General features: G+C 44.0%; 1 protein-coding gene across 4 annotated transcripts in view; it reads right to left on the minus strand.

Annotated features, from left to right (window-relative positions):
• Positions 1 to 26,731, minus strand: part of TENM2 (teneurin transmembrane protein 2) — a 1,128,378-nt gene that overhangs the window by 122,291 nt on the left and 979,356 nt on the right. For all 4 annotated transcript variants that reach the window (XM_045075622.1, XM_045075621.1, XM_045075624.1 and 1 more), the window contains 3 exons: positions 25,152 to 25,346; positions 19,255 to 19,455; positions 17,340 to 17,525 (listed from right to left, as the gene is read on the minus strand). In XM_045075622.1, the coding sequence (XP_044931557.1) occupies positions 17,340 to 17,525; positions 19,255 to 19,455; positions 25,152 to 25,346 (582 nt within the window). The remainder of the gene's footprint in view (positions 1 to 17,339; positions 17,526 to 19,254; positions 19,456 to 25,151; positions 25,347 to 26,731) is intronic.

The following is a 26,731-nucleotide window of genomic DNA, read 5'->3' on the forward strand; positions in this document are numbered from 1 at the left end:
GGCAAGGGGGGTGAGAAAGACAGAGACATGACTTGGCAGAAAGTTTCCTAAGCAGGAGTTTGTCTTCAGTAAAGATACTCGAGGCCACTTCTACTGAAGTTCTGGAAGCAAATCAATCTATCATTTCTTCTACCAGATGAATCTCTCTCCTCTGGTTCCTCAGGAACCATTTGAGATCTTTTCCTCCGAATTCCTCTCCTCATCATGAAATTTTAAAACCACAGATACACTCCAGATCTGCTTATTTGTTGCATAGATATCTGTGCTTTATGCATAAAAAGGGTAAGATTTCTCGACTTGCTCAAAGAACCCCTTTTCATTCTGTTTGTGGTGATCCTGTCCTCATTTCAGAGTTGTACACTGGACTATAGGCCAACGTGTCCCTTGTTCAAATCCTCATGCTCCAAAACTCCAGAAAACCCCTTCATTTATTTAGTTATTCCTTTCACTATTTCTTCCTCAAATTTGGCTCCTGATTTTTCACTAATGGGCTCTTTTGGAGCTAAGAAACACAGTACTTTTGAAGTTAACTCACGGTGGCTTCTCACTGTATCTGTCCCCACTGTTCTCCTCAGATATAATGTGGCTTCTCTTTCTCTTAACTTTTTTCAGGAGGGCCATGCCCAGGGAATCTCAAGCCAGCCAGCGCTTACTGAGCACCTGGTGTATTCCTGTTCCAAGGGAGAGGGTAATTTAGGTTCCTTCTGGATACTATGTTTTGCTGTGGAATGCCAGGCTTGACCAAACCAGAGGGGTTGTCCCTGCCAGAGAGCATCTTTCTTGGGAGGTACTGTCAAGATTTTAACAGAAAGGGGCAAAGCCATAGCCTGGGAGGAAACACAAATTAAAAGGAAACTCCCGAGCAAAGTGCCTTTCTAGCTTCAGAATCCACTCCCAGCTTGGCTCTAACTACTTTCTTTATGTATTAGCCTCATGTTGTTTTCAGGGCCTCTATCTCCTTCCCCTCCAAGTCTTGGCTTGTGGCTTTTTACCTCACTGTGATCAGTATCAGTCAGATTTTTTTTAAAAAGATTTTATCCATTTATTCAACAGAGATCACAAGTAGGCAGAGAGGCAGGCAGAGAGAGAGAGAGAGAGAGAAGAAAGCAGGCTCCCTGACAGGCAGAGAGCCCAATGCGGGGCTTGATCCCAGGACACTGAGATCATGACCCGAGCTGAAAGCAGAGGTTTTAACCTACTGAGCCACCCAGGCACCCCAGTATCAGTCAGATTTTAATGTCTCCTGAAAGACATGATTTTATAGCACTGCAATCTTTTGCTTTTACTGCTCAGAAAATATTGTGAAGTTGCACTCCTTAGCGTAAGCCCATCTCACTGGTGCTGGAAGCAGAAAGGTACATGTCAAAGTGGAGTTGTCCTAGCACGTGGAGGTCTGTCAGATGCTCCACTTTAAAGGAACTTCTTGGTTTGGCCAAGTACTTAACTAAACCTGGAACTTCACGGCAGCTTTGGTAACCTGTGCATGGCTGAGTGCTGAAACTCCAGGGGCTGATGTCCCTGCTGACCCGTGAGTCTGTTGGCTTGAGCATCCCTGAGTTGCACTGTTGACCTATAGGAGCCAATTAAACCCAAAGGCTGGCTCAGCCAGGTGAGCCTGAATGTGCTGACAGACCCACCATGAGGGTCTCCTGCATGGGCATTCTGTACATCATACAACAGGCTTTAATGGATTTGGCAGCACTGAGAATGCCTGTGGCTTCCTTATTTTGAACTTCTAGAATGTCACCCTGAGGCTACTATGATAAAGATGTCCCCTACATGGTGCACCTTCGACTCCCAAGAATGGATGTTTGTGTATGTATGTGAAAAATACAAATTATGATTTGTCTATGTGATATTTTGAGAGACATCATGAATGAAGGTAAAGAGAAGCCTTGGCTGACCTTTGGAAGCTTCCATTCTGAACAAATGAATAGCATGAGTTGATTTCTCCCAAGGCAGCACAAAAGCTACCTTTTTATATATTTGGTTATAAAGAAATACATACCTGAGGATATAAAGAGATGGCTTTTTTAAGCTACATACTTGAAAAAATTTTCAGTATTGATTTCGATCTGTTGAGATGAGCTAAGACAGAATGGCTGATTCTAGATGCTTAATCAACTGCACTTCTGACTAGACCGAGAAGGGATTTCCAGTGCTCTTCTGTGGAATCCTTAAAGTTCCCAATGAAAAGGCAGTTTCATTGGACTCTGCTCTAAAGAAGAGTATCCTGATTTGTGGGATCAGAGGGGAAGCTGGTGGGTATGGCAGCCTTTGCTGTCCCAAGTGTCACTAAGTCTAGTCCCCCCTTTCACACATGCATTTAGGACGGCCAGGTGTCGCTCTAGTTCTGCATCTGCCTCTGAAGGATGTCCATGGCATGCTCGCATGCAGAGAATGTGAATGGCTGTGGTAGAATATCATGCTGGGAACCGTTCCCAGGAATCAGCCGTCTGATCTGAGACAATTTGGAAGGAAGAGCAAGGCAATCTAGAAAACGGGGATACTTGTCCTGGGAAAAAGACCAACGGTTTTACACTGCCATACTGGAGTCTTCTCTCTGGGTCATGCCTGCAAAGCCCAAGGAACTCCCCTGAGTAGAGCAGGACAGAGAGCATATATGCCCATAAAGCAGAGGAGAAGGGGGGAGGACAGGGGGATGGTGCAGCAAAACCCTTGAACCCAGTCTAGAGGGGAAATGACCGTGGTGGAGCTCTAATCACTGCTGGCCAATGGGAATTTCTTGGGTGTTCTACCCAAGGCAACTCAGAGAAGATCTTCGTTCTGGCCTTCCACTGCACTGCTCTGGCCCTTGTCCTGCCTTTCCATGACCACTCCTGGTAATCCACTGTGGCCAAGGAGAGGGCACCTATCCCAGCTCTGTAAGGGAAAGGCTTCTTCATAGCTGTAATTCTATCTGTTTAAGGAAGAGAAGGGAGATGGGACCCAAGGGGCATGGATTAGATGGCCACTGTTAGTAAATGCAGATATCCAGAATCCTGCAGATACCCAGTCGGCGTTTCTAGGTCTTGAGCACTTGGCAAAGTAGAATTTCAGAGCATGGCATCACACCAAGGACCAATACAGAGATGTGTTGTAATGGGTGCAGATGAACCATGTGGGGCCTGCCGAGAAGTTAGATGGGCACACATACATGCATGCACTCACAGACGTGTACACACTCACACGCACGACAGGAATTAGTCACTGGCTCGGTTTGCTTGTATATATTGTTGAGATCTGGGGCTTAGCTGTCAGCTGGAGCAAACAGAAGGAAGATAAGCCAAAAAGGGCAGCAGAGGAGGCAGCAATGGGAAACCCTGCCTGCGCTTCTTGAATGTGGTAATTTGCCAATTGTGTAGACCATGGATGTAGACCAAGGAGTCAACCTAGCTGCCTGTTTAAAATATTTAATGCTGCTCCCTGTGTGTCTTGGGGCAATAGCTACCTGCTTGCCTCACAGGCCTGTTGTGAGGTTGACGGAGGCAACACAAAGTCTTTTGAGCTCCTTGGAGAAAATTCAACTTGTAAGTGCAAAGAAGTTATCACCATCACACCCTGGGCAATGAGACTCCTACCAGCAGAAACCAGTCACCAGGAGAGTTGGCATCCAAAAAAAAAAAGCCAAAGCTGTCCCAGTCTCAACCCAGACAAATGATGATGTTCCCTAACTCGATACTAATCTTGCCCTGGAGCTCGGTGTCAGCGGCCACAGATGGGTGACCCATGTGGCCTCCAGTCCTATTTGAACGGCTCATAGACCATTTCCACATAGTTTGAATTGCTTGCCAACATTTGAAAACTGGGAGAGTATGCATAACAATCCTGATACCCGGCTTTGTACTGAAAAATCGGAAATTTTGGTCAAGCTAGGTTTGCATTTCTCTATGGCAATGTTCAGTGGGACACAGGCCATGTCTTCCCTCCATAGAAGGGGCGTACACTCTCCAGTGTATCACCACTCCCTACTGTCTTCTACCCTTTCCAGTGCACTCATGGACATTGCTCCTGCCTCATCCACATAGGGGTGTTTGAGTCTACAACTCTTTCTACAGGTTCTTCTGTCCCAGTCCTTCCCACAGTCAATGAAGACACTGAATTCATAGTGCTCTCATTATCTAGGCCACCTCCCCTAACAGAGGAAAGGCCTGCCCAACCACCTCCTGCCAGGCGGAGACAAAAAAAGAACTTGGTTTATCCCATTCCCTCCCTTGCCAGTAATTCCATCTTAAACCTCAAGGTTTTCTTACTTAGGGATGTCCAAGCAATAATCCAACTAAATTAGATTATAAGCATCGGAAGGTTTTTGTAATAAATAAAAATATAGATATAGCTAAGAGAAGATGAGATTTAATTAATGAATGTTATTTAACAGAACAAGTTGTGCCATATACGGAGGATTAAAAGATAAGAAAGGATAGGAGGGAAAATCAGATTTTAATGAGTTGCCATCTTCATTTGATTTAACCGAATTTCTTCCGCTGTTGAAAATATTAACACTTATGAAGGAGTCATTTGTGTGTATCCACACAGTTTGATACCTGACTGCTTTTTTAATGTAATTATATTGTGTTACAAATGAATTTAAACTGCCATTGGAAGTTTAAGGCTTCCATCCTTCCGTTGATCTTCTTGGGAAGCTGTTAGCAAGAAACAATGTGGAAAAAGAAACCGAAAATGATTGGCAGAAATACCGGGAAGGGTGCGTTTGTTAGAGAACAGCGAAGTCTCATGTGGGCAAGAAGACAGCCGAGGTCTTCAGTTCCTCAGACTGTCACCAGCCCCTGTGCCAACCACTTCTCTTTTACTCCTGCTACCCCTGGGGAGGCTTATGCTGCACTCAGCACACATTAGATGCTCAATAAATGTTTCATGAATGAAAGAATGAACGGATGGATGAATGAATGAATATAGTTGTCACTGCTCAGCTGTAACCACATGGAGGAGGTGTGGACCTCACACATGCCATGGGATGATACCCGTGTAACTCTCTTCTTTATGTTTGTAACGCCCATGTCCCTCCAACTGGCAGACAGATCCTCAGTGGGCCATTTCCAGATCTCTCTCTGCATTGCTCTTGCTCCCTGTGTTCTCTCTTCTTGCAGGCAGGGCATCCAGGTGCCTCAGTGACCTTCTCCTACAGGAGTGGAGCAGGTGGTGGGCCCAGATCCCTGGGCTACCATTAGGGGCATCAGCATCCTGGTCTCTCTTTGGGGAGTTTGGGGCCCTGGGTATGGTTGTCTGCCACCTCTATCTATCTAATGTGCCACCACTGCTAACTATGCTGTCCACAAAGATGCACTTGGGCAACTCTGGCAAGGACCTGCAGGTGCTCGTGATTTTTAAGCTAACATTTATGTAGCTGGTTTCAAACCCAGCCTCCATCAACTGCAAGTTGGGTGATATTTGGCAAGCTAGGTATCTCCAGGCCTGTTTGATTCCAAAGCCCATGCACTGAAGCCCTCTGCTGCATACTTCCCCTCTCCAGCCCCACCCTCTGAATGCGTGGTAACTACGTGAGGAAAGCACTGAGGATGAGGAAGTTCCTCCAAGGAAGGAAGAGGTTACCATCTACAAGCATAACGCGGGAGATGTTGGGAGTTTGGAGTGGGTGTTGGTGTGTATTATGTGTTTCCAACTGCTTAATTCTGTGTAGACTAGTTTCTGTGCTAGGCTTCTGTATGGTATGGTAATATTTCCTCTATCAGACCCCCAGAGAACAGGTCTGTAAGTGAATGCACATGGATCTTTCTTGGTCCTATTAAATGGAAATAAAAAGTTAAATTAGTTCATATTCAAAGTGTGGTGAGAAGCAGATAGCAACATGCTTAAGGGACCCAACTTGACTTGCCTGCATTCCCTGGATTAATAGGAAAAAGCTCGTTTCTCTTACCACCTCTAATATCTTCTTCAATCTCTCTCCCTATTCATGGGAATTGTTATCATCAGTGACATTTGGGCTTCCTGGGCTCCCATACACCTAATGTGGAGAAATAGTCCTATTGCCTGACTTGAGTTTCATGTCATTAGAGAGGGCATGTTTCAGTGCAAGAGCGTGACTGGTGATAGACAGCTTGCTAACTTGTTGGAATAAAATCAGGTACAAATGTTTCCTCTGTGCCTGTGAGGTGCTTATTTTATAATCTCTGGGAGCCCCCACACCCTGGCATTGTTTCTAGACAACTAGACAGGGCTGTCTGGCAATCCCTCTTGAAGTTAAACCATGATTTTAAAAATAAAGAAATGCAATTCACACTTATCAGAGCCCATCACTCTGCTTAGAGCTTTGGACAGATGACCCTTCTGAGCCAAGTTCTAACCAACTTCATTGCTAATTTGACCAGGTGCTGCTGCAGCTAAATTTGGAATCTGTGGGCCAGGAGTCTCAGCAATTTAAATCCCTCTGGACAGCAATTCTGTGGGACTTTTTATCTCTGGAATATCAGTTAACTCTTCCTTTCCCTGAAGTCTGGCAGGATATAGCTGGATGTCACCCATGATTAGAGTGAGCCGCCTCAAAGAGCCATGATAGAAATTGCTGGAAAACTGGTTCTAAGGGATATGGAAAGATTTGCCTCTCCACTCCTTTTGTGACACCATTAGCAGAAGGATGGGAGATCACAGGGGCTCCTTTACTTGCAGTTGAGCTGGCTGAAATGGAAGCAACCCTTAACCGAAATAAGAAGGAAGAAGGAGATCTTCTCAAAGGACTAGTTGTGTAGATGACAGGGGTCTTCACTGATCTGAGTTGGAATTTAGAGCCTGGGTGTGTTTGAAGAACATGTGAACATCCCCCACCACTCCTGAGTCTATGGAAGGTATCTGAGTTTGAGGGAAACTGAGGAAACCGAAAGTGAGGAAACCAAATTGCCTGTTCTATAGTCTGATCCTGGGACAAAACCTTGATGGATAAGAGAGATGCTATAGGCAAATAAATAAATAAATAAATAAAGGGCAAGCTTCTTTCTCAAAGGAGCATGGAAGCAGCTGATAAAGATTCCCAGTGTGGGCAAGTGTGGTGGCCTCTCCTTCACTGTGGAAACCCAGCAGGGCTTGAGTTAAGTGGACACTGAGGGTGCTGGTTGGCACACCTCTGGCAGTAGGAGGAATACTGTAGGGCTCCCCTGAAGTGAATTTTGTAAACATCAGGCCTCCATGAGGAGACCAAGCTTGAAGAATCTGAATGGGCTGACCATGAACATGTGAGACAGCCCTGGAAACTTCTAGGAATGTTCAGGATGCAAGTGGGGAGTGAGCTTTGTGGTTGGGATGAGCCACAAAATTAGAGAAGTAATGTCAATGATTCCTTATTTGTGAGACAGATTTTTAGGGCTTGGGGTGATGTGGGTTCTATCAGTCTTGGAATAGAACCTATGAAGGGTAGAGTGTGTCCCCATTCTATTTTATGAATGTCTCGTGTAACCTACTTATCTTGTTTTGACAATTATCTCAGTTCATGTGTAAAACTATAAAAACCTCTGCTACATTAATCTCCTCACTTGACACTTATTGGGCAGGAGGAGTCAACCACATCTTGACTGATCTGGGAACAGAAAGAGAGGTATATCACCACGGACCATAGAATGAGGTCTTTTGTGGGGAATCCCATGGAGAAAGCTATGGGAAAAGATTGAGTAGGCTTCTTAAGGATCTTAATAATCAAAAAAAACACTGGCTAGTAGCTTTTAATTACTTTGCAGCTGTTGCCTTCTATCACTGAGGACCAAAGAGGCCTCCCCCTTACTGATTACAATGAAATATGTTTTTAAAAATAAACGCCTTATTTAAAACTAGGGATACTTTTTTAATTAGAGGGAAGATTAACTAAATGCATTATATCTTGTAATTTAATCCATTCTAATTATCCTGAGAATGGTTATGATGAAATACTTAACTTTCTCCTAGTTGCTATTTTACATGTTTTTTTTTTTCTTTATTACCCATGAAGAGAAAAGCTCAGAGATGGTCAATGATATGGTGGCTTTCTTTAAGTCTGCTTATAATGATGCATTCAATGCATGATGAAAAGGATGAGAAGAAAATCAATAAACCCTGACTGTTGTGGGTTTTCAAAATGATGGTACCCTCTTTTCCAAAGGCAATAAAGACAAGACTTTAAAAAAGAGCTTGTGAAATAGAATGCTATGAAAGAAGTGGCTGGTGTAAGATTGAACCCCATTAGGCAGGCAACTTGGGAGGAAATGCAAAATCTGTTCCCTACATGAACATCTGGGATACTCTGTGTGGCTTCTGATAACCCAGGAGATGAGCAAAGGAACTGCAAAGAATCCCCAGATGTTACCCATGGGCATTGCTCCAAGGAGTCATGCAAGGAATGAGGGTAATTGTGCAGTTCATTGGGCTGAGTAGGGACAATCAGTGCAATTCCTGAGTCTCCAAAAGGCATGTGTGACTCAACTGAGTTCAGTTGAGCCTCCTGGGTTATTATTCCTTTTTGTACAGAGCAAGTACAAATATAATCTTGGAGCCTAAAGTCAGAAAACGAGAGACCAGAAGAAGGTATTCTAAGAGTCACTGACCTGGCAGCATCCTAAATAGAAGAATTGCTAGGTTCCTTCTTAAAGGAAACAGTGTTATTCCAAACTGCTCTAGAGTATGTCTGGGTCCCTCGTTTAAGAAATGCTGGCTTAAAAGAATTGGAGTTTTATTCTACTCAATAATGACATAATTCCAAACCAATATTTCAAAAGACTTTTCTTTTGAACTATACTTATTATAAAAATGAAACCCAAAATTAAAAACAAATTCTCATAGACCTCTTGGCTTCTCTGGAATATGTCCAAGAAGTTTAGTTGGATAAATTTTGGTTGAAAGTAGCAAACCCCAATTTCACAATACGTTTCCATTAACATGAGGATATTCAGATGTTTGATTCCATGTATAATGGGGCTGTTTGGTAAAAAAAAAAAAAGCAGGTTCCATTCCAGGTAAGAGAGCCAGTTTACATTTCTCTGTAAGAAGCAGCTACTAGCGAGTTATAGAACAAAACTTTGCTTGAGAAATTGGTAGTGGGTAGGGGTTATTTTTGAAACATGGCTAATGATGGTAGGTTGGAGGCAGTTATATGAAAGGGAGGTTGAAAGAAGCAGAAATGAAATGAACTATTGGGACTTCATCAAGATCAACAGCTTTTGCACAGCAAAGGAAAGAGTCAACAAAACCAAAAGATAACTGACAGACTGGGAGAAGATATTTGCAAAAGACATATCAGATAAAGGGCTAGTATCAAAAACCCATAAAGAACTTACCAAAGTCAACACCCAAAGAACAAATAATTCAATTAAGAAATGGGCAGAAGACATGAACAGACATTTTGACAAAGACAACGTCCAAATAGTCAACAGAAACATGAAAAAGTGCTCAACATCACTTGGCATCAGGGAAATACAAATCAAAACAACACTGAGATACCACCTCATCCCTCAGAATGGCTAAAACTAAGAAGTCAGGAAATGACAGATGTTGGCAAGGACACAGAGAAAGGGGAACCCTCCTACACTGTTGGTGGGAATGCAAGCTGGTGCAGCCACTCTGGAAAACAGCATGGAGGTTCCTCAAAAAGTTGAAAATAGAGCTACCCTATGACCCAGCAATCGCCCTACTGGATATTTACCCTAAGGATACAAATGGGGCATGTGCACCCAAATGTTTATAGCAATAATGTCCACAATAGCCAAACTATGGAAAGAACCTAAATGTCCATCAACAGATGAATGGATAAAGAAGATGTGGTATATATACACAATGGGATACTATGCAGCCATCAAAAGAAATGAAATCTTGTCATTTGCGACAACGTGGATGGAACTAGAGGGTATTATGCTGAGTGAAATAAGTCAATCAGAGAAAGACAATTATCATATGATCTTTCTGATATCAGGAATTTGAGAGGCAGGGTGGGGGGTTCTGGGGGTTTGGGAGGGAAAAAAATGAAACAAGATGGGACCAGGAGGGAGATAAACCATAAGAAATTCTTAATCTCAGGAAACAAACTGAGGGTTGCTGGTGGTGGGGAGTAGGGGTGGGGTGGCTGGGTGATGGACACTGGGGAGTGCTATGAAATGTGTAAGCCTGCTATGGTGAGTGCTATGAAATGTGTAAGCCTGATGATTCACAGACCTGTACCTCTGGGGCAAATAATGCATTATGTGTTAATAAAAAAACAAGTTAAAAAAAAAAAGAAAGTAGCAGAAATGTCTCAAAGAGAAATTTATTTTAATGATCTTCCCTTGCTTTTGTCTTACATTGGTAAGAGATTATGGGGGTGGTGATGGGGCAGGGGGATGATGATGATGATGATGACATCAGCTCACATTTGTTTGGCTCTTATCTTATGGTAGGCTCTGTGCTCATACTTTGCATATAACCTAATGAAGTAGGTCATCTCTTGTTTTCGCATTTGCAGACAAAGAAACTGAGGCACAAAAAGGTGAGAAAACCTGCAAGGATTTGATCTCAGGCAGACTGACATATAAGCCTTATCTTATGTGCTTCGTTATGCTTGCATTGCCCTGAATCCAAGTAAAGTGGATATAGATAGATAAGCCTCTATTTAACACCATTTTTAAAATCAACTAACATAATATAAAGGAATAAGTGGACTCTGATTATTCAGACTATGGAAGGAAGTTTTTCAATGAAAAGAAAAAATTTCCTAGGTAAACCGGATAACTGGAGATGAGCAGATGGAGAAACTAACAAAAACTACCATTGACTATCCTCAACCATTCAAAAAAAAGCATCATCAGTGGAGCCAACACTACATTGTATCCAGTCCTTTAATGTAAAGTGTGTATTATGGGATCTTACTTGGAAGTCCCCCCCCCCATTGCCTTACAGGAAAGAGAAAGGTTTGATTGTGCTAGAGTGGCCCGTTCATATAATTCATATAATTTTGCATCCAAGTAATACAATTCAGGAGTTGGACCAGTCCTTAGAGATCATCTCATCCAAGTGTGTTCTAAATTCAGTCGATAATCTATTGCATTTGTGGTATGTGCAATATCTGCACTGTTATTTACTTAATATGTTTCTTTAGATTTATTCAGGCCTAATATTGCTACTTACTTTTGCCACATCCCTAAGCAATACCATGAGTTTGATGAGCTACTCATAGTTTTCCCAAACACATATTTTTAAAAACCCTACGTTACAATTCAGTAAATTATATTTCCACACCAACAAAAAGCATTTCATGCTTGGGACCACACTGTGGAAAGCAGTTATGTGGTCCAATCCCCTCATCTGCCGCAGGAAGAAACTGGGCTGGGAATGTGGGTGACTATGCCAAGAGCACCCTGGATATTTAGGGTAGAGTCAAGTCTAGAACACAGATATCCTCCATTATCCATCAATCTATTCTTCACGACACCACAACAAATCAGACAGTGAGTGATGGGAAAATACCCATCATGAATACCTACAGGGGCTCGGATCTCTAGGGCCCTCTTTGTGTTCCTTTCCTTTTAATGCCAAGTCTTGAGGGCATCTAGGGGGACCTGAGAATCCCAAACTTGGAAGAAACTTGTTTTTAATAAATTGAATGGTTGATTCTTTGTCAAAGCTGAAGTAACAGAGTACTCACTACTTACACTAGGGTAGAGAATTCCCCCCTCCCTTTTTTTCCAACAGCTCTTATTCTTCTATGTTTTCCTTAGAGTATAGAATCTTTTTCATGTTAACCCTCACCCATGGGTTTCTGTCCTGAGAGTTCCAAACTACTTTAGTTCTGTGCTCTTGTGAAATCAGTAACACTTCATATTAAGCTATTTATTTACATGTTGAGTCTGGCCCCAGCACTGTTGGCCACGGCTAGTGTATCAATAGGATCCTCCGAAACAGTAAGGGTATGGTATGGTACAGGAATGCTCCAAGTTACTGTGTCCCCACAGAGCTAAAACATCTTTTCTTCTACCTCCTTTTTTTCTACCTCCTTTTTTTTTTTTTTTTAAGTAGTCTCCATGCCTTGCATGGAACCCAACATAGGACTTGAACTCAAGACCCTAAGATCAAGACCTAAGTTGAGATTAAGAGTTGGAGGCTTAATGGATTGAGCCACCCAGGCATGCCAACCCCCTTTTCTTTTTTGATAGGAGCTCCTTACATGGGCACATATTACTAAATCACATAGGAAACAATACAGAAAAACAAAATTCCATTTAAACTACAGAATGGTCAAGCCATTAAGTGAGAGTGATCTTTATGTCTGTCTCTGTGATCTATTTTCCAACAGATGCTTAAAGCCCTTCTTCAACACCCAAGCCAAAACAGTCAACACTTTGAGTGATGAGAATCTGATTACTTGTAAGGCACTTTTCTCTTTTCATTTTATTTTACTTTTTGGAGTGAGTTGCAAAGGTGTTCCTGTAACTTTTACCTTCTGGTCCTCGTTCTGAGTCTGGGTAGGAAAGTTGGATAGATTGCCTGATCCAGACTCAAAGAGAACATCTGGTCATTTTGGGCTCACATTTTGGCCCAAGTGTGGGGGAAAAAATCAGAAGTGTAACTCCGCTAAAAGTCTGTCCATAATCTCTAACAGTGAAGGACCATCCCTTCCAGTTTTCACTTCAAAAAGAATGGAGCTCCTAGTGTAGGTTCTAATAAGAGTCCCCAGAGGAATAGGTTAATTAACCAATCAGAGAATTAGCTGCTCCCACAGACGTGGTGCTAAGGATGGCTCCGCAGTGGCTAATTTCATCACAACTTGATCTCATTGTGGAGTCATGAAAGCTCGAATGTTCAAGGATAATAGCTACAAGAAAAATGTTTCCATAACTTAGAATGAAGCTGGAATGAGATGCAGAAGCAGCTGTACTCAGTCTGAAGTTGCTTAAGTTTGATAGTCACTTTCTTCCCGTCTTGTTCCCTGTAGCTCTCAAGCTCTCTCCCTCTTGGACTGTGACCCTGTCTACTTCTGATGACAATCACTTAATCGTCATATCAGATTGTCACATGGCTGGTTTTACCTTGGGTAAAGATTCATTTTCCTTATTAACATCACAAGAACCTATTTCTTTCCCCAACCAATTAAAGAGGAAAAATAGAAGGGCCCCAGGGCAATAGAGAAAAAGAAAACTGTTCTGACTTGGGGCACATGGCCAGTCAGCCCCACAGAAATCAAGTCCTAGAAATCAAGTCCTCATGATTCTGAAATGCAACTGGAGGTGAAGACCACAGAGACAAAATAAACAAGTTGTAATCACTATTACCTGCGTTGCTCACTACTCCGATATCAAACAGTTCACCAAGGGTGGGCACCTGGTGTTGGTGGATTTATTCTGTGGGTGTGTTTGTTTATGTTATTCAGAGTGGAGGTCTGGACAGCCCACAGTCAGGAGACAATATCAACAATCCTCAGTTAGAATTTAGTTTCCCTCCTCTCATTCTCTGGCAAAATGTTATTTCTCCTTATACCTGGCTCCACTATTCTGCTCCCACAGCACAGGAACAATTACTCGGCAACAGACACTTAGCTGAGTTTACAACAGTTCACCGTGCTTTTTGACCTATTCTGTAGCCCCTTAATGCCTTGGGGGTATGGTCTGTGGATAGCCTTCTCATGTTCAATCCCCGGTTCAGTAAGGCGTTGGTGGGTGATAGAAACAACAACCCATTTTAGGATTATGTTTAAAGAATAAAACTAATCTAACCACACAATGCACTTTCTGATTTCTTCCTAAGAGTAAACTGCAGCCTATCCAAATAATACTAATATATTCCAAAGATAAACAAGAATTGTGGTTCATCTGGATTCAAAGCATACTTCTTATCTATGAAATTTTGTAAGTTTCAGCCATACCTTACATTTAACTTGTTGGAACAATGTAACATAAGAATTACTGCTCGGTTGAATCCAGTCTACCAAGATGTTAACTCTAACAGCTAATATTGAAATGTTATTCTTTATATTTAAATCTTTAGCAATACGTACTAAATTTCCAAACATAAAAAAATAATAATTTGGTTGAAAATTCCAGAAATGCATTTGACCAAACATGGATAGATCCTACTCAATTGAGTTTTAGAAGTCTGTGTTTTTATCCTCATTTCCATGCGCCCACCGTGGCCAACCGCCCCCCCCCCACCTCCGCATCTGTCTTCTTGCTTCCTTCAGCACAATAAACGCCATCCACTAGTGCTGTCAATTGTTCAGGTGACGATTTGCAATGATCCTAAGAAAACCACCTCTCACCACAACCTTTTGAAAATAGGATGCAGACAACCCTAGCACCCCAACACGAACCACTCAGGCTCAGCCTCACCCCAAATCTCCTAATGCGCTGTTTGCAGACTAGGTGCCATTTCATTCTTATTTATTTTCTATTTTCAAAATACAGCATTTGAGGCTCTGCTTAGAAAGGACCAAAAAGCCTCTCTTTCCTTTCTGTCGGTATCCCTGAGGAGGAGGACCAATTCTGGGCTTGTAAATTGTGGCATTTACTTAAAGTGAATTGACAGGAGTGTCTCCTCAAAATGAAAGTCTAAAACTGCACACAGCAGCTCCGGGGCCAGAGGTTGAAAAGCAAAAGAAGCAATTATGTGCGTCCAAACATCTCGAGATTCTGAATAGCAAATCTCACCAGCCAAGGTATTGTTTGGTTTTTTTGAGAGTGAGTCCCAGTGAACGTAACTATGAGGATAGAGCACCTATCCTACACATGAAACCAGGGAGCCTCAATTTCTCAAAAGAAAAGACTTTGGTGATAAATATCTTTATAACTTACAGAGTGTAAACGCATACGGTTGCGAGAGATTATAGTTCTGAACAAGAGACTTTCCTGGACCTGAGACTCCATGTTGGTAGCTTCACCTGATTCGTGAATTTGCACACTCTCTCTGTCTGCCGAGCGCTCACGCGTGTTAGCGCATGCACATGTGAAACTCAAACCAGGCACTTCAAGTCGCAGAAACACCTTCCCCCAGTTCATCTCACCCACAGGGCTGCCAGAAGGAAGCATCTCCTAAGTTCTCGTGCTGACCATATCCTCACCATCTCCTACCCAGACTAGAGGGGCCATCCTCCCATTTCATCTTCAAAGGCTCCAGAGACAGGAGCACTCCATTATTATTTTCTCCTCTCTCCCCCACTGGACCTTGTTGTTTCCTCTGACAACGTTCAAACCACAGCTGGGGCAGGGCGGGGGTGCTGTTCCTAAAGTGAGTGTGGACCAGCTGCCTTCTCTTCTTTTTCCATCAAGATCTGTGCAACTCTCTAAATCAGGGGAGGGCCGATTGCTCCCATAAAGGGCCAGGTAACCCAGGGCTCTGAGGACCGTACGGTCTCTGTGGCAGGGATGTAGCACTTCGATGGAACGTGCAGGCTGACAACATTTCAGTGAATGGGAGGGGCTGTCCTCAACAAACACTTTATCTAATGGACACTGAAATTTGAATTCAAGTATCATGTGTCGGAAAACACCCCTTGCAACTTTTTTCAACACTTGGTCAGTGCAAAGACAGTCCTTAGCTTGTCAGCCATAGAAAACCAGTCAGCAGGTCAGCTCTGTCCAGCCCCCTCCGCTGTGGTTTTCCAAACTGTCCCAGTCTGTCTGGGCTGTACTCTTGTGAGCCATTGGCAGAGTGAGAATGAGTTGTAAGTGGGGGAGGGCCAGCGGGCTTGACTGTGGGGGCAGCAAAACTTCGCTGGGTGTGGGAAGGGAGCGCAGAGGGGAGAGGCTGGCTGGTGTGAAGAAAGTAGGATTTTCTACCTAAAGGTTATTGGTTGGCAAGAGCTCTTATTTGAGGGCGGTGTGAGGACTGAGGCCATGGAGGTATGGGGTTGGGGAAAAGTCTTTAAATCACCCCGGGCATCAAAAAGGTCCATCAATAGGAACGCACCTCAAGAGTGGGAGCTGCTGGTGCGAACTGTGAACTGGCTCGGTAGGGGGCTGTGCGCACCCTCCCTTGAGAGTTTTCTGAATTATCCCCCAGACTCTGCAGGGAACAGAAGATGAAAGCAGCCGCAGGGGAGCGGGATCTGGAGCATCATTGAGAGATTGCAAAAACAATTCACTGCCAACAGACTGTCCCGCCAGGGTCCCAGTGCTATGGTCATGGCCTAGATCGGCATGCTGCCCCTCAGATGCCCAATTAGATGGAACCAGGGTAAATCTGATGCAGAGTATGCTTGGTCTCTGCTTCACCACTCAAATGAACAGCATGGGAAATTGAGTCTGACCTCATGAGTCCGCCCTGGACAAGCTCCTAACACCGCCTCTCTCTCTGGGTAGCCAATCTGTCGACCGGGGCCTTAGGGCTAGGACAGAGGGGAGGGATGCAAACGTGATGGCTAGCTTCAAAGGTAACTGTAAGGGGACAAGTCAGTAGTTTGCTTGGAAACGTCTTTGAGGATTTTCTTGCAAGTGAGTGGATTAGCCAGCTTCACAGTGAACTCAAACCAGCATAAGCAAAAATCACAGGTAAGAAAATGATACTCAAGTGGGCAACTTTGTCACTCTGATTGTCTGAGGGATGTGGAAAACCAAAGAGCTGTTGGCTCCCATCCTCAAAGGGATAACTGGATACATTCAATCCAGTTTCATCCTACCCTGAACCACAATATTGACCAAGAGCCATCAAAACCAAAACTGAAGACACCTAGAAACGATTACTCCTCAAGAGATAAAACAACCTTAAAAAAACAAACAACAAAACAGAACAAAAAAACCCCTCGTTGAGGAACTTAAGTAGAAAGGTGACTGAGAGAGAATGACATGGGGCCAGGGAGATGCTGAACGATGGTAGTGGTGATGGGGAGGATCAGGGCCCAAGCAGGATGCCTTGTCTTGGGACAGCAAGACGGTGCACAAACCTCTTCCAGGGGTCCCTGGCTACCCTGGAAACTTGGGAGTCCTGCCTTATAAGTCACCTGGCCTAAAACAAGTGAGTTCAATTGTTGCCAGCAAGCAGGGATCCAGTGATCCAGCCGGCGGGGAGAGTATTCAAAAAGTGGAGACTTGCAGACTACCATCATGGCTGGTGGGGGTGGGGGGTTTGCTTGAAACCTTCAGGTCCTGACAATTTCCCATGCATGTGCATTTTTCCCTCCCCAAATCAGTCATTTGAATGGATTTTATCTGGTTTTGTTCCTTGCCTCCCAATCTAGAATTCTGGAAAGAAGGGAAAGCATTTTTTAGTTGGGGACTTTGCTTTTCCCTTCCCTAGCCCCCAGAAGATTTGGAGGGGCAGCAGGAATGTTGTAGAGCACTCGTGTCCCTGAAGGAACAGCCGGTTGCAATGCACGACCATCACTATAGATCTACGATTTATGAAAATAAAGCAATATGTGCCTGTTTCGGTGCCTGCCGTTTGCCTACCAATGGTGCAGTGTTCACCATTCCAGCCCTCTCGGCATTCACATTTGCCATCTTTACAGGTCCCGTGCTCAATGCAGCGGGGGTGGCACACGCGCTGGTCACAAGCTGCGCCTGTCCAGCCCTCTTCACAGCGGCAGACTCCCCCGATGCAGACGCCGTGAGTGCCACAGTCTACTGAGCACACTTCTGGAAGAAAAACAATGATTACAGCTCAACACCACAGCTGGCAAAACCCTCCACTGGAGGCCAGACCACACACATGGCCTGGGTCCCTGGAGCAGGCCCCAAGGCCCAGCAGGTGTGCCTCCTGGGGAGGCCTGTCCCTCCACTGGGCTGGGTACGAACCGTTATGTAGTTTCTAGAGCAGCGGTTTTCACAGTGGGGTCCCTCGACCAGCAGCATCGCTGTCACCTGGGGACTTGGTAGTCAATGCCAATTCTTGTGCCTTGCTCAGATCTCCTGAATAAGACGTTGTGGGAGTGGGGCTCAGAAATTGGTTTTCTCAAGTCCTCCAGGTGGGTTTGATGTGCACTCGAGGGTAAGAACCACTGTGCTAGAGCTCGAGGTCACCCCAGGTGGAGGTCAGACCCCGGCCATCCAGTTTGGCAAAGCTGTGTGGGAGGTGCCAACTGAGAACATGTATGCGCATCCTGACTCCCTGGCCAGCTATGATTTTTACCCTGTCGAGAGCTTGAACTGAACTAAGACCACTCGGGAACCCTGCAGCTCCATCCCCACGATGACGGCAAACCCACCCGTCAGCCCCCTCGGCACCTTGTGGCAATAATGTCTGCTCGGATTGTGCTGCATTTACACAGCCTCTTTCTCAAAGGAGCTCAAAGTCTTTTGTGCTTGGGGAGAAGACAGACAGACAGATATACACTCTCTGGCGTTCCAGACCTCTCACTCGAGGACAAGCACATGCCAGACATTCATCCTTACGACAGACTGCTGAGGGAGGCATGGCTCATCGTGCCAGGGGAAGGAAAACTCAATCAGGAGGGGCAGTGACTCACTCCAAGTCACACAGCATATTGGCAGCACGGTTGGGCCTTGGATCTAGGGGTCTTCCTCCCCCATCCTCTGCAGAGCTTGGCCTGGACCACCGGCATCAGCGTTGAAGCCAGAGGCAAGTGGGCTGAGAAGCCGTCTCAAAATAGCCCATTTTAACTGACTCTTTTTTTTTTCCTTTTGGAATGAAATATTCATTTCTTTCCCATTGTAGGCAAAGCCTCACATATATTCCCTTCCTGATTGCCATGGCAATCTGACAGCTGTCTCACTACCCAGAGGAAGGGGGCGGAATGATGATCGCTTGCTTGGATAGGCACTTGTCACTGTGAACAGAACCATTCTCGGGTAGGTTGGGACTGGCTTGAACTGTTGAACCGTTCCATTTTAGGGTCACTCGGGAGGTAAGACGCATACTCTTAATTTTAGGAAAATAAAGTGTACAGCGCAACTTCATTATTTTCCTGTCACTGGAGTATTGCAGTGCTCTGTAACATGTTCACACGGCACCCCGAGGGAGCCTCTTTTCTGTTTTATAGGACGTTCCATTCAGTTTGTCTGGGACTGAATTGTTCTGTTTTGTTTTCTGGTACCTTGAGGGAGTGTACATAAGAAAACCTATAATGCAAATGGAAGCATCTCTCCCGGGGCCCCTCGTCCATTTGTAGTGATGGAACAAACAAGGCACGAGGACCTGTGGTGTTTTTGTTTGTTTGTTTGTTTGTTTCCCAGGATCACAGATTCAATGACTGAGGAAGAGAGAGTAAGAAAGGCACTATGCAATTACCCTGCATTCCTTCATCCCAAGCTAAGTGTGAAGAGTAGATTCCCATCCATTTGGGCTCATAGAAGGAGCACAGGGCATGAGTGATGGGAAAAGTAAGGAGGAAACCTCTTGTCTTACCCACAGAGCAGTCGGGACCCATCCAGTTGGGATCACAGCTGCAGAGGCCTGTGTCGGGGACGTAAGTGCCGTGCCCACTGCACTGGTCTGGGCATTGGACCCTTGCCAGCTCACAGTTTAGACCACCCCAGCCAGGGCTGCAGAGGCATTCTCCATTTATGCAGACCCCATGGCTGGAGCAGGTGGGATCCAAGCAATCAACTGAAAGAAAGAGCCAAAAACAAAACAAAGAGGAAGAATATTGATCACTCATGGGGAATGGGCCACGAGATGCCAGCTTGCTGCTGAAGAAATGCATAATTCACTAACTCCTATCCCCTGGCAAGCAAACAGAGCAGCCCAAGTAATACTTACGTGGTCTTTTGAAGAACAACCTATAAAAAATTCAAGACTTTTTTTTTATTTGCCAAAACACCGAATCTCAAACTCGAAGGGGAGGTAAGAGAAAGAGGGGCTTTCTCAAACAGACTTAGGAGTAATCAGATATAGAGGTGTGCCATTCAATGCTGAGAACCTTGTACTTAAAAAAGTTAGTACCTTCATTAAGTCATATCAGAGCTTCTGAGCCTGGGACATGAATACTTGTGATATCTCTACATGTATCCCCAAGCCCAATTATCCCTCACTCTCAGAGAGGAAAAGAAGGCTCATTCTAACTCCACTAATGCTTGTCTTCAGAAGGTAACAAAGGATTACAAAGAAAACCAGTGAAACTCATAAATGAGTCACTTTCCTAATTAAATGTCACTTAGGCTAAGTCTAAAATTAGGTTTCATTTTCCGAGCACACATCTACTGCAGGCGTTAGCCAAAGAGCAGGATAGAAGAGGTGAAGCTGGGTGTGGAATTGATCCCAAGGAGTTAAGGGTCCCACACAAAATCAGGAGTGACCTGAATGGGTGAGTCTCTGGCCGTGGTGCTGACACCCTCAGACTGTGTCAGTCAGATGAGTTAATTCTGGTCACTGTCATTCTTGGCAGTTTCATGCTCAGGTTGTTTGGACATCTTAATACTCAGAGTGGATATGCATCCAGTAGGTAATAGGAAGATTCTCACTGTGGAATCAACTCAGAATGAGGAGAGTTGTGAGTTGCAAAGGTCAATTCTCAAAGATAGGACTTTTTGCATGGGAATGTGACCCCAAACTTTGGATATCCATCCAGGCTCAGAGATGGGCAAAGAGGGCTTGGTAGAGGAGGACCGACTTCCTCGGGTGTTACCAGAAAATGATGCAGTGGCGTTTGGAGAAGAAGGCACAGCACACTGTGGGATCTGAATGACCAATGGTGGTCCTGCAGACGGCTCAGATACGTCTTGTGTAGCAGAGAAATAGGCAGGTCTCAACACCTTATTTAACTAAGACACACATTTTCCTTATTTTAACAGCTTGGAAATCAGGCCTCCTGGCCTAGAGTAAAGCATTTGCTTCTGCCATCATCTGGGGGCACAGCCAGCTTAAGACCACTTTAAATTCCTTTCTTGAGGTTTCTTGGACCACACTGCTGGTGTAATTGAGTCCCTCATATGCATGTGTGCCATCTTGTAGTTCCAATCCTCAGAGATTTTGATTTCTCTCCCTGCCCAATGCCAAGATTGAAACATGCAAGATTTTTGGCGTCTATATAGTTCACCATGACACCGAGATGGCAACCCTTTGGGGTCCCAGCTTTTTGTAGCATAGTCTCAATTTTGTTTTCTTCTTATGGCACACAAAGTAATGATAGGTTTTAAAATTGATGATACTTTGGCTCTAAACAGGACATTATTCAGAATTATCCATGCCACAAACGATTTCATTCCAGGGAACATCAAACTCAGGAATTTGGATTTCTTAAAAATCACAGTATTCCATGAAGTTTCCAAAAAGCACTGTGCTCTTGAGGCAACAATAAGAATTTTTAGTGTAAAGAGATGTTTCTGAGCTGATCTATTTGAATCTTCTCAAGAAGATATTATTTACGAAAACCAGCTCAAGACTATTTGAGCCTTGGGGAAACAGAAGCTGCCACTGATATAACAGAAATTAAAAAAAAAAAAAAACACTCTCAAAAAGGGGAATTTCAGTGATTTATTATTAGTTGGAGATGTTTAGGATAATGATAGTTGCTCTGGTTGAAATCATTTTAAGGTTATATTCATTGTCTTGGGGACTATAACTTCTGATGATATGAACCCTTTTTGATACCTTCAGATTTGCTCAGGATGGTGGAGGGCATCTGGAGGTAAATGAATCGAAAGTTTCAGACACATAGAAGACATGTACAAAGAGGCCGTGCAATGCTTTGGTGTCTTTCTCATGCTCAGCAGGGGTAAAAAATATAGTAGGTGTTCAATACACAGTTGACACAGCAACGAATGGCAGACTTTGCTAGAAGCCTTTGTCATTAGTGAGACAAACATCCAGGAAGAACTGACATGAAAGAAATGGTGCTAACAACTTCTTGCTTTTGGGGAGGAATGCTATGTAATTTGGGATCTGTGCAATATGAACTAATTCATTCAGAATGAGTCTTGTCCATATTCTTCTAATAAGAGAAAATCCCAAGGTTGTAGTTTTTCCTCTGTCCCTTTTTCTAATACAGCAAAATCAAAATAGACACAAAGGAATCCCAGGTGCTATGTGTCCCCAAACTTACTCTCCACCGTAATTAGCTATTTAAAATGTTTGGTGAGGTGCCAACAGTTAGGAGCTTTCAAGAAATACATCATAATCTTTTTCTTAAAAGGATGACATAAAAAGTAATATACCCCGCATCCCCCCAAAAAGAAAAAAGAAAATGTCACTTTTCTTCTAGATAAATTAGCTTTCTCTTCTCTATTTTAAATTATAATATGAAGAAAGGAGGAAAATCCACTGGGATTTATTAGCCCAGGAGTGGAATGCCATCCAAAGAATCATTTATTGTATCTAGAAATATGAGCTAACCCTTTCAGTCATACCAGTAAATATGTTACAGCAGCTGATGGAATAACTAAATCCAGACTTTAAGAAGAGCAGTTTCACGATGAATTTTAAATTTGCTTCCAATTTCATAAGATGGTCTTGTGGCCACGTCCTTAGAGTTTTTAGCAGGCAGGAGGGACTATGGCATTTTACGAAGCTTTATAAATAGAAACAGTGTTATACTTAAAAGGGGGACAGTGGCCTTTACCAGCTAAGTACCGTGTGCCTTACAACACCAGCCCCCTGGCAGCTGAAATCATTAGAACTCATTTAGTCTTGGACCCTCTGTAGGTTTGACAAAAAAGGGTTGTGAATGCAATTTCTATCCCTAAGGATAAAAAAAGAGGTCAAGGAGTTTTACAAACAATATGTACTATAAACCCCCGAAGAACCATGAATTACATTTATGAAGTTAAATGTCATTGAAAAATGACTCAACCATGAAACTGACATGAAAACATGGCTGACTTAAACTAATATGTCAGTTCCTCGCTCATCACCTTCCCACTCCCCCAGACATCATTGAATGAAACCTTGGGAAACCGTCCTTTAATTTCTTGTGCAAATTTGTTAATAGTACAACAACGTTTATGCAGCAAAAATGGAGGATGGCGACTATTGATTTCATTGCCGTGGCCATTGCAGGTAAATTGTTTGAACGTATGACTATGATGAATATCAGAAATAAAAGAGCTAAATGGAAGAAAAAAGTGCTGATCCAGACTTTCTGATTTCATTTCCTATTTTGAAAACAGCATATGAATCACCTCGGTTCATTCTTTTTGGGTAGCAGAAATCAATAGAGGAGATTTCATCCTTTCATAATGGTCCACGTGGCTTCCTTGTGTTGCTGGATGGTTAATTCATTTGGAACATTTAAATACGACGGGTTGGGAGAGGAAGAAAGTTGAGAAGTCACTTGAAATTCTACTCATACAGATATGCGCAATCTTTACTGGAGGGAAAAAATTCTAAGACGGGCAATGTCATTGCTCTATCATTTCCTTCTCGCCAAATGATGTATGCAAAAGGTCGTTTTAACCTTTCTTGTCATATTATTGGCCTCTCCCATGTTTTCAGCAAATGCGGCTTTGCCTTCTGCAATCCATTTATCTTTGAGAACTTCAACCTTTCAAGCAGGGTTATTAAATCAGTCCTTCTTCCATCCAAACTCCCAATTTGGTTTTATGATGCAGATGGAGGGAGGCTACCTTTTATAACAGAGGAACAAATATATAAAGTGTTGAGCCAATGAAGATCTGGAGGTCAGACTTCTGGGTCCCATTAAGGGCATTACCACTGATGTATCGGAAAAATCTTAGAAGAATAATGTCATGGAAGTGGACTCTCTTTTAGCCAGAGTTCTATAAACTATGAAATGGGAGATTTCAGAAGGGGAGCTTCGGTATGTTACTAAGGGTGAGTTACTGTCATTACTTTGTGGTAAAGGCAGTAATGATTGGTTAGGTTTTACAGAACACTGGAGATCCATAACTTAATGGGATGGGAGATCAGATATGCTCACACCTGAGAACCTCAGAGCGCCTGAGGTCCCTACTTATCAGCTTGGCATTGAGAAGCTGAGAGAGAACACAGGATATGGCGTCTAACAGTCTTTTCTTGGGGGGCATTCTGGGTGGTTCCCTCAAGCTGTTTCTCATGGGGTAGGCTGTGGGTTTCACTTTTTTCCTCAGTTTGTTGGGAGAGTTGACACTTCTTTCTCCACTGGGAGGAAAAAAGGCTGTTTGAGTTGTATGGGGATGTTTGCCTGGATGACCGATGTAGAGGATAAGTGGCTAAGCTGATAAACACAATTGAGTCAATTCAAAGGTTGGGGAGTGGACGAGGGATGGACCACACCTAGGCTCACGCCTTCCTACCAACTCTGCTTGATATTTTATGTGAAGAGAAACAACAGATGGGCAGCCAGAGACCATACTCGGGAGGTGCAGATATAGAGGGGGAAGGCTGGCAGGCAGTTTGGCGGGGTTCCCTTGCCTTATAGATCCCAACACCTTGGTACCAAATAGCTTTTCTGAAAGCACTAACCAGAGTGACTCAGACTCGTGGAAGCTGGCTATGGATCACATCGGGAGAGGAGCGTTCTCTATCTGATCACCAACTCGCATCTCTGATCACGTTTTTTCAGACTAGATTCAGCTGACTACACCCCTAACTTTTCCCCATGGGTTTCAGAGGCCACCACAATGCATGCTAAAGTGAGCTCTTCAGAATTCTCCTACTCTCTCACTACTGTGCTACACCCCCACCCTCCTCTAATTCTGTGTGACTTAGGTACCAGGATAATGTGACCTACATCGTGTCTAAATGACATGGCTGCCTTATATCGTCTTTCAAGCCTGACTGTTTTCTATTGATATTAATTTTTGCTAAAATATACGCAGACATATGTAGGTACTAGATTACCAGGGAGAGTTTCAGGGGGAAAAAAAAAAGCAACAACAAAAACAGCTATAGGGAAGACAGGAGATTAAGGATTCTTGGGTGGTTTTTTGTTGTTGCTGTTTTTGTTTTCTGGATAGCTTTAGTAATTCCCAAATCAGAGGATTTTAAAGAAAGCAAAGCAAAGAGGAAGGAAGATAAGAGACTGTGGAAGAAAGAAAAAAAGGAAAAGAAGGAGCAGGAAGGGAGGAGGAGGAGTTACAGGGAAAGAGCCGAAAGACAAAGGCAGAGAAAGCAGTTTAAAGAGGAAAAGTAGCTAATTAACATAAAGAATGGTAAAACAAAGCATTCCTCCCAGAACCACTCCGCAGGCTGTGTTTTCTTCAACCTTAGAAGTCTACAAAAGCCAAGGCATTTGAAGTTCTCTGTGCAAAATGTTTAAGTTTTCCTCTGCAAAATGTGGAGCCTTGGACTGGGCTCATTAGCAAAAGTCTGAGTCTACAGACGCCTCCCTCCTCTGCTGCTGCCCAGGCTGGCCCTGCAGCGCTTACCTTCCTCACAGTGCTCGCCTTTGTATCCAGCGGAGCACACACAGTTCCCATCGATGCAGGAGCCATGGCCCCCGCAGGAAGGATCGATGCACTGATTCATGGGCACGTCACACTCTGCGCCTTTCCAGCCGCTGTAGCACTGGCACGTCCCTTTAGAATATTGTCCATTCCCACTGCACAGGACAGGGCAGGCAGCTGCAAAAGCCAGAGACAGAGCACCAGGTCACAGGGGGCAGTGCCTGCAGGGATCTGTCCATCTAAGGGGGGTGGAGCCCACCTGGAATTTCAGCTTTGCTTGCAGCGTCCTAGCCTGGGGACCCTGGTAGTGGAGGGGCAGAGCCGACCTTAGAGAGACCTTAGAGAAACAGTAACCATCACGAGGACTACCACAAAAATGCTACTAATAATAGCAGCTACCACCAATGCCATTCTTGTTATGCGCCAGGCACAGCTTTAAATGTGCAATTTATTACTTAACCGTCATAAGTATTCGATGATCCTGATGGGATCCTGATGCCCATTTTACACATGACGTACAGACCAGTCAGGTGTAGATAGGTGGCCAAAGTCACAAAGCTCAGAAGACGGGGAGCCCCCTTGGAAAGCAGGTTGGCCCAACTCTCAGCTCTGCCCTTGATAAAGCTATGTGGACACAAGTGTCATTTTTAGTGGTGCAGGAGATCAGAATCCATTTTGCTGAGTATTTTATCCTCTGGTTAGTCAGCTCCTATTCTTGCCAAGTTGATGTCCATTAAAAGGAAGGGGGATTAATCTCTTTATGCCTCAGTTTTCTTATCTAGACCACAAAGGGATGACTCTGCCTACCTCAAAGCACAACATGTGTAATAAAGGATAGGCTACAAGTGCCTGGACTAATAAAAAAAGCAAGAAGGGGAGAGCAGGCAGAAGACAGGAAACCTCTAGTTGTTCTTGTCTCAGCTGGGACTCTCCCGCATCCATTGATAGGAAGAAGGCTGAGAATTGGTGAGGACTGTCCAGTATGAAATTTCCGATGGTTCTTACCAGTTTTGCCTCAGTTGTGCCAATTCACCCCTTTCAGAGATCAAGAATGGGATTTTAGTGGTCACCTTCAGGCTTTGGACTTTACGTTTCAGAATCAGTTTGTAAAGAACCTAAATTTCCCACTGGGTCTCTCATTTGCGGCTAAAAGCAGGATGCAACTTCCTGCTATGGCACCGGCCCTCAGGGGCCTTCAGGGATGGCCAAAGGATGTTTCAGTGACTCCCTGTCCTCCTGTGATTGGGAATGCACATGTACGTGGATGCGTCCAGCCCACGCCATGTCCCGGTCCTGTGAAGCGGTGGCACCTCTAATCACATCACTCTGCAGTCCGACTGATGACTGGCTCATCAGTCATCCCCTGTTGTCAGGTTTCTGTCCTGTTTTTATAATAGTTGACTTTCCTTCTGTGAGTGTCAAATTTCCCAGAGCTCTAGGAAACTCCTTGAGGACAGGCCCATGTTCATCACTGTTGATTTCCTTTCAGCTCGGCATTCATCAATGTTGACATAAGTAAATATTTCTCCTGTGTTCCTGATATTTAGAGATCCTCAAACAGG

This window comes from Mustela putorius, unplaced genomic scaffold, assembly GCF_011764305.1.
Source record: "Mustela putorius furo isolate JIRA1106 unplaced genomic scaffold, ASM1176430v1.1 tig00000145_pilon_pilon_pilon, whole genome shotgun sequence".
Classification (NCBI taxonomy): domain Eukaryota; kingdom Metazoa; phylum Chordata; class Mammalia; order Carnivora; family Mustelidae; genus Mustela; species Mustela putorius.